The following is an 8,406-nucleotide window of genomic DNA, read 5'->3' as shown; positions in this document are numbered from 1 at the left end:
AAAAATCATCATTTTTTTTTCTTTTTTTTTCGAATTGTTTAAAAAATCAAGATAATAAATATTTCAAAATAAATAACAAAATGATGTTTGCATTAAAATCATACATATATGATTTATATTTCCAAGTTTATGCTTTCATAAACTCATCCATTTTTTTAATATTATCGCCATTTTTTATACTCTTCAATTTATATAAAAATAAAACCTTTGAACAACCAAAAAATATTATTATTACAGGTAAATTTAATAAAACAAATTTTCTTTATTTTTAGTAAATTTTAATATATTTATATTTTTTATAATTATAGGAGCATGTGGTGGTTTAGGTGGACAACTTGCAACCCAATATTCAAAACCAGGTACAGTTATTTCATTATTTGGTATGAACAATGACCAATTGCTCACTGTTCAAAAGAAATGTATTCGAAAAGGTGCCACAGTAGAAATTAATGTTGTAAACAATTCAGATAGAGAATTGCTAAAAAAGAAACTTTTAGATTTTGATGATAGACATCCAGTTGATTTATTAATAGCCAACGCAGGTCTAATTGAAAGTAATTATTTTATATAAATATATTTAAAAATATATTATTTTTTAATATCTAACTTTTATATTTTAGGTCAGGTCCCAAGCGAATTGGATTTAGAAGAAAAAACTCAAAGAGTTGTAGAAGTAAATGTTTTTGGTATGATGAATACAGTTTTACCATTAGTTCCAAGATTAGAACAAAGAAGAAATGGCCAAATTTGTATCATATCCTCATTATCAAGTTATATTGATTTCTTTTACCCAGGTAATTTTTTTAGTTTAATTATGTTTTTTTATTTATTTATAATTTATTTACATTTTTATCTTTATTACCATTAGGTTATTCTGGTTCTAAAAGCTTTTGTAATGCTTTTGCTTTAACTCTTCGTAGAAGACTCTATGAATATGGTGTCGGTGTTACACTTGTTACACCTGGTTTCCTCGATACTCCAATGTCCACTACCCTAAAAAACAGTGTCAAGTTAACTCCAGTAGATGAAGCTGTCGAACGTATCCAAAATGGTTTAAAAATCAATGTTGCTCAAGTTTATTTCCCATACAACACTTTCCTTTTAACTTATTGTTTTAACTTGGTCTCACCAAATTTAAGAGAACCATACTCACGTTTTGTTTCATATTTAAATCAAAGGGCCACTTTACATAATTCTAAATTTATTAAAAACAATTAAAAAACAATAAAAATTAAAATTAAATATAATTTAAAAGATTTAAAAATCTTTTTTTTTATTTTTTATTATAAATTAAATAAATTAATGGTTTTGTGAATATCTATCTACAGAATTAGTTCTAACATGACGATTTACAGGTGGTTTATTTGTAGTATTAGCTGGTTGCACAGGGTAATTTGGTATTGAAAAACTGGTTTGTACTTGTGATTGTTGAACCGATGATACAGAGTTTGGTAAAGGTCTTGAAAATGATGCATTTGGTTTAGAAAAAGATTGTTGTGGTGGTTGTGGTGAGTTAATATTATTATTTGCGTATGGTGATGGGGCTGGTCTTGGTATTTGGTTAAGAGGGTTTGGTTGGGTTGTGCTTCTATTTGGAGTTTGTTGTTGAGATAAATTAACTGAAACAGGTCTTAAAGGTGGTGGTTGTGATAAATTAGTCGAAACTGGTCTTAAAGGTGGTGGCTGTGATTGTTGTGGCTGTTGTGGTGCTTGGGGAGATAGTGGGGGCTTGGTTAATGAACCACCTAATGGTGGTCTTGCTTGGACTGATTTATGTGGTACAGGTCTTAATGGTTGTTCAATAACACCACTTGAATCATCATGATTTGATTGTGGTGGTGGTGCATTACTATTTGAAACTGGTAAAACTTGTTTAAAAATATTTGATTGTTTATAGGCTGGTTCAGCTGGTTGTTGGGGTGGTAATGGCTCGATAAACTCTTGTTGTGGTGGGGCTGATGGAACTGGTGATTGATATGGAACATTTACTGGAGATAATGATTGTGGTCTTGGAATTGGTTTAAGTGGTGAAGATTGGGATGGTTGTGGTGGTGCACGAGAATAATCTCTTACACCTACTCTTTCTAATTTCTTTGGGCCACCCGCTGAAGTATGAGGTATTTCAGTTTTAACAGGTTTTGATAAGAGCATTGTAGAGCTTGTATAATTGGATTGTGGTCTTTGTTGTGGTTGTACAGGTTGTGGTTGTGGTTGTGGTTGTGGTTGTGATGGTTGTGATGGTTGTGGTTGGTAAGTTTCCTCGTAGGCTTGGGCAGTTTCTAATGGTTGTGATTGTGACTGATAATAAAATGTATTATCTGGTACAATATTTGATGTTCTAATTGGGTTTTCAAGTTCTTGAATTGGTTGTTGTAGTTTTTCACTACCATTTGTTTCGTGGATAGTATTTAAGCATTGATATAGTGAGGAAAAAGATAATTGGGTTTGGATTAATGGAATATCAAATCTATTAATACGATTATCTATTTGATTTGATACATCTTTAAATAACTCATCTTTTAATGCCATATATTCATCAATATTAGTGTCATTTAATTGTAATGACAATTGGTCTACTCTATCTATTTTTGATCTAACTGTATCTAATTCCTGAACATAATCACCCAACATTTGAAAATTTGTTTGTTGGTTATCCATCCATTCGCTGAATCCTTGATTTGCCATTTCGATAACTCCGAACCCATATTTTGATAATGGATGTTCTGGTCCAAAATATTTTTGAATATTATTCATAAAACTATTTGAATTTAAATATATATCTATATAAAAAAAAGTTAATATAAATAAATTAAATAAATAAATAAATAAAAAATAAATTTTCTATTTTACCTTTAATTGAATTACAATAGCTATTTAATGAATCATAAACATTATATATAACACTGGAAAGATTATAGTGTTCTCCTTTAATTATATCGAAATTTTGGTCAAAACCATTACTATTATTTCCATAACTATAACTTTGATCAATGCTATTTCTACTACTACTATTATTACTATTGGTGGTGGTGTCACTATTATTATTTGCACCTTGATAGTATTGATTTATATTATTACATGACTGTGATGCGGCTCCACTATAAAAATTATCATTGTGGTGTGGAGTTGGGTCTATTGTTTGTAAACTTCTGCTTTTTAAAATTCTTTGTTGTGACATATTGTTATTTTGTGTGCATTTAGTATAAAAATAAAATAAAACAAAAAAAATAAAAAAATAAAAAAATTTTATTAAAAAAAACAAATTAATTTAAAAATAAAATGATTAAGTGTGTGTGTTTAAAAAAAATATATAAAATTTGACACTAACACAAAAAATAAAATAAAATAAATATAAAAAATAAAAAATAAAATTTTTTTTTTTTTTTTGGAAAATAAAGAAATGATTTTGGGTGTCGTGATCACTTAAATTTCAAAGAAAAAAAAGTATTATTGAGAAAAGAATGATTAATAGAAATTTATTTGGGTATATTAATTTTTACAATGCAATTATTATTTGTTAAACAAATAGAAAAAAATAAATATAAAGTCTTTAAAAAAAAAGGAAAAAGAAAAAAAAAAAAAAAGAAAAAGAAAAAAAAAAAATTTTTAAAAAAATAAAAAAAAAAAAAATTAATTTTTATTATTTTAATTTATAAATTAAAATAATAGAAAATAGTTTTTTAATTAAAATAAAATATTTTATTTTTTAAAAATTTTTTTTTATAAATTAAAACACATGTAACCCTAGCTATGAGGAAAAGATAAATCTTTTATCTTTATTAGTTACCACAAAAATTGAATTTTTTTTATTATTTTATATTTTGATCAATGTCGGTTTTTATCAAAATTTTTTTTATCAATTTTTTACCAATGAATATTTCACCTTATTTAAAAAAATATTTTAAATTTCGATATTTTTTTATTTTTCGACCTTATGCGAATCAAATCATTTATTTTTATTTTTTTTAAAATTCAAAGTTTTTTTTAAAATAATACAATTATATAATTAATATTAATAATATAAACCCACTAATTTAAATATAAGAAAAATGGAAATTTTAAATAGTTTTAATTTATCTATTTTCTTTATTTTAGTAAATTTTATATTATTTTCGAAATCACAATGTGATATAGGTTTTACCAAAACAGATTATGGGTGTAATGACAATGCTCAATTAACTGGACTTCAAGCAATTATGTGTTATGGTGCTGAGTTAGGATATATAGGTTCTATATTTATGAGAATCGATAGAAGTGTTCAGGCATGTCCTGCAGCTGGAAATCCTCCATCACCAACTGCGTAGGTAATTTTAAAACACACCGTAATATCTTGTTAATATATTAATAAATAAATAATAAATAATTTTAATAGGTATTCAGCATTTGCACAAAGTTCAATTAATAAAATTATAGATAATAAAATAACCTTTACACAATGTTTTTCAACTGAAAAAAATTTCAATATTTATTATATTGGTGAAGCATGTTTATCAAGTAATGACCAATTTGTAAAGTCTTTTACAATGGATTTAAATGGATATTTTTATATAGGATCTTGCACGAATAATTTATCAGTTTTTAAATCTTTTAAAAATGTTAGCGATTTGGGAACCATCAGAAGCACCGAGTGCCCAAAAATTTATCCTGGTCGATCCGAAATAGCTTATAATATAATATATTATGGAAATGTTCAATGCCCTAATTGCAACGATCACGGATTTTGTTCGAATGAAACAAGCTATAATTGTAATTGCGATAAAGCATATTTATATGACGAGTTTTGTAGAGTAAACTTTTGCGACCAACCAGAATATCCATGTAATGAAGCAAAGTGTAACAGAGAGACTACAGAGTGTTACTGTGACTATGGATACAGATTAAACCCAAATACAAATGAATGCATTGATATAAATGAATGTGTAGAGGGTGTCAATGGTAAGTACCCATGTTCAATAAACTATTTATGTGTTAATCAACCCGGTGGTTATGTGTGCCAATGTCCCTATAACTCTTCGCTCAATAATTCAAGTCGTCCATGCCAATTAGAATGTAGTAATAAATGTAGTGGTGCTCATCAAGGTACTTGCGTAAACAGTGCTTGCCAATGCAAAGAAGGTTATACAGGCTTAGATTGTTCAGAAATAAATCTATCAAGTGGTGCCAAACCAGTTTTAAATTTAACATCACCAAGTGTAAATAATATATTTGAAAATGAAACCTATGAATCCCTGGTTTTTATTAAAGAAATAGTGGAATTGGATATCTATGGTAACATACTCAATCATTATTCTTTAAATTCAATCAAATGGAATTTTAAAAACATCACTAACCAAAGTCAGGTCGAAATATATACATACAATGCAGCTATTATAGGAAATGATCAATTTGAAACCAATATTACAGTTACCATACAATGGTTTAAAAATCAAAGCACCTTCATTCCATTTGCAAATCAAGATTTGTTAATTAATCCATATACTTTAAAGTTCAATGTTGAATTATCAAAATACAATTTTAGAAATAAATTATGTTCATTACAATTGGTTATTGGTTCAGCAATGGTAAATAAAGAAACCACCTGCACATCCTATTCAGTGGATCAAAATGGTTATGACTCTGATTATTTCACATTAAATACAGATGAAAAAAGTTTTTCCTGTAAATTATTAAAAAGGGGAATTGTGGACAATGAAATCATCATCCTATCAAACTCATTTAAATATTTACCTTCAGAAAATAATTCAACTTTTACCTCACTAAATTTAATCACCAATATACCTTATTATGAATCATCATTAATAATAGACCCCGATTTTTCAGTATTACTAAATACAAAAACTGACAACAATAATAACAATAATTTAGGTAAAATTTGTGAAAAAAATAGTGGTTTATCAAAAAACCAATTAATTGGTATAATAGTTGGTTCAGTTTGTGCTTTTATTATAATTAGTGTTTCTTTAATAATAATTATAAAAAAAAATGTTTATTCAGCAAAAATTGGTATTAAACTCAGGGAAATATTCTAAATAATTTACCCAATAAATTAGTTTTGGATATTTATTACAAAAAAATAATAATGTAACCCCCCACAAAATTTTTAATTTTTTTAATTTTTTTAATTTTTTATTTTTTATTTTTTATTTTTTTTTGTTTTTTGTTTTTTGTTTTTTTTAAATTTTTCTCTATTTTTTTTTTTTTAAAGTTATAGCATAGAACACAAAATAACACAGAATTTATTACGAAATATGGAAAAGCATTTTGAACAGTTATATCATGATTTAGTAAATAAATATATAGATTTAGATGCAAAATATAATAATTTAGAAAAAGAGAATCAAGAGTTAAAAGATATTATAAACAATATAAATAATATAAATAATATAAATAATAATGACCATAATAATAATCATAATGTGAACATAGAGAGTAGTTTAATAAAATTTAATAAAATTGTGGGAGAAGATGAAGATAATAGTAATAATTATAAAGAGGAGGATACTTTAGATTATAAAGATAAACTTTTCTTTAAAATATTTTGTAATAAATATTTATTCGATTATATTTATAGAAGAACAAAGCGTTTTCCAATTACAATGTCAAAATTAAAAGAAAGCGGTAGTGCCTATTTTGTGGATGAATTGGGAATTAAAGTTTTAAGAAAGGGTTACAACCATTCAAGGACTCAACAACTGGATCCACAAATTATTACAAATATTATTTTAACAAATAATAAAGATCAAATTGGATCGGTTTGGACAAATAATAAGATATTTCTAAATTCAGATTTAGTATTTAGATTCGAATTTTCAATATCATTACCAAAAGATTCAGTTGGTGCCGATGGTTTTGCTTTTATAATTGGTGGAAATCCTTCAAAGTATGGCTATTTGGGTTCTGGAGGATCAGGAATGGGTTATCATGGCTTAAATAGTATAGTTTGTGTAGAGTTTGATACTTATGGCAGCGATCCAAATGGAAATCATATTTCAATTCAAACCAAAGGTAAAAATAATCGTTTATCCTCAGAACACCAGTATTCATTAGCTTATGCAACTCCAAACTTTTCATTAAAAGATGGTAAAACTCACAAAGTAGAAGTTAAATATAATCATCAATTCTCTTCATTATCAGTTTACGTAGACAATATTCAATATTTAAGTAATGTTATAATCAAACAATTAGCAGGAATAAATTCCGCATATTTAGGATTAACTGCTGCCACAGGAAGTTTTTATAGTATCCACTCAATAGATAAATTTGAAATTTTACAATAAAAGTTTTTTTCTTTTTAAAATAGTTTCCTTATTTTTAATATATTAAAGTTTATTTGATTTTATCTAAATCTTTCGGGAAAAGCATCTTAATTGTATACAATTAAATAAAATCTTTTAAGCCTAATAGGACTTAAAAATATTTTTCTAGTATAAGTGCCATTAGGTTTGAATATATAAAGAAGGATTACAATTTAATTTAATTAACTAGTTTGTGGAATCCAAATTTTTTGTTGTCCAAATTGAACATAGAAATAACTCTTTCATCAATTGCCTTAATAGCTCAGTTGGTACGAGCGTGAGACTGAAGTTCTTAAGGTCGCTGGTTCGATCCCGGCTTGAGGCAAATTTTTAAAAAGTTTTAATCTTCCCGGTTATTATCTCTAGTTTTAGATTACTCCAAATTTAAGGTACACAGATCAAATAGAAACAATTGAGGCTCCAGGTTTCTAATCCAGTCTCACAGTTTTTCCTAAGATGCACTATTAATTTGATTATTTATACCATTTTTTTGTGATTTATTTATTACCAAAAAAATATGAACAATTGTTTATTTCATTACCCATAACATCTAATTTTATCATTGCAGCCTTTGAAATTATCGAAATAAAATGACTTTTTATATTTTCTTTTTTATATATATATTAATATATTTAAATATAAATAAATATTTTTTTTTAAATATAAATAAAATATTTATAAATAAAAAAGCTTAAAATTATTTCTGCTTTTTTTTTTTTTTATAAATTAATTAATGTTATTTATTTTTAAATATTGTACTTATTATTTCTATTTAATTAAATTAAATTCAATCCATCCATCATTTAATGATATATAGAATAATAAATGATTTATTAATTAATTTTTTTTTTCAAATCGTTTATGAAAAAAAAAATTTTTGGGGTTTCTGGATCGAATGAGAATTTAATCAAATTTATAATTAAATATTAAAATTATTGATACCATATAAATTATTTCCTAAAACTGTTTCCTAAAAATATTTTATATTTATTTTTATATGTAAAAAAAGACTTAGAAAAATTATTATAAAATAATTGAAATACCATATAAACTGTTTCCTAAAACTGTTTCCTAAAAATATTTAATATTAATTTTTATATGTAAAAAAAGA

General features: G+C 25.3%; 4 protein-coding genes across 4 annotated transcripts; 3 read left to right on the top strand and 1 right to left on the bottom strand.

Annotated features, from left to right (window-relative positions):
* Nucleotides 1–80: 80 nt before the first annotated feature.
* On the top strand, nt 81–1,218 carry DICPUDRAFT_159504 (uncharacterized protein; the record flags this gene model as incomplete). Its single annotated transcript, XM_003294451.1, has 4 exons — nt 81–237; nt 309–554; nt 621–794; nt 869–1,218. 4 exons carry the CDS (start codon nt 81–83, stop codon nt 1,216–1,218), a joined length of 927 nt encoding a protein of 308 aa, XP_003294499.1.
* Nucleotides 1,219–1,299: 81 nt separating this feature from the next.
* DICPUDRAFT_159503 (uncharacterized protein) lies at nt 1,300–3,178 on the bottom strand (the record flags this gene model as incomplete). Its single annotated transcript, XM_003294448.1, has 2 exons — nt 1,300–2,780; nt 2,851–3,178. The coding sequence occupies 2 exons, from the start codon at nt 3,176–3,178 to the stop codon at nt 1,300–1,302; spliced, it is 1,809 nt and encodes a 602-aa protein (XP_003294496.1).
* Nucleotides 3,179–4,049: 871 nt separating this feature from the next.
* On the top strand, nt 4,050–6,029 carry DICPUDRAFT_159502 (uncharacterized protein; the record flags this gene model as incomplete). Its single annotated transcript, XM_003294450.1, has 2 exons — nt 4,050–4,300; nt 4,373–6,029. The coding sequence occupies 2 exons, from the start codon at nt 4,050–4,052 to the stop codon at nt 6,027–6,029; spliced, it is 1,908 nt and encodes a 635-aa protein (XP_003294498.1).
* A 219-nt stretch (nt 6,030–6,248) lies between these two features.
* DICPUDRAFT_159501 (uncharacterized protein) lies at nt 6,249–7,277 on the top strand (the record flags this gene model as incomplete). Its single annotated transcript, XM_003294449.1, has 1 exon — nt 6,249–7,277. One exon carries the CDS (start codon nt 6,249–6,251, stop codon nt 7,275–7,277), a length of 1,029 nt encoding a protein of 342 aa, XP_003294497.1.
* Between the last annotated feature and the right edge of the window lie 1,129 nt (nt 7,278–8,406).

This window comes from Dictyostelium purpureum (assembly GCF_000190715.1).
Source record: "Dictyostelium purpureum unplaced genomic scaffold DICPUscaffold_570, whole genome shotgun sequence".
NCBI classification, from domain to species: Eukaryota; Evosea; class Eumycetozoa; order Dictyosteliales; family Dictyosteliaceae; genus Dictyostelium; species Dictyostelium purpureum.
This window is presented reverse-complemented; position numbering and strand designations above follow the sequence as displayed.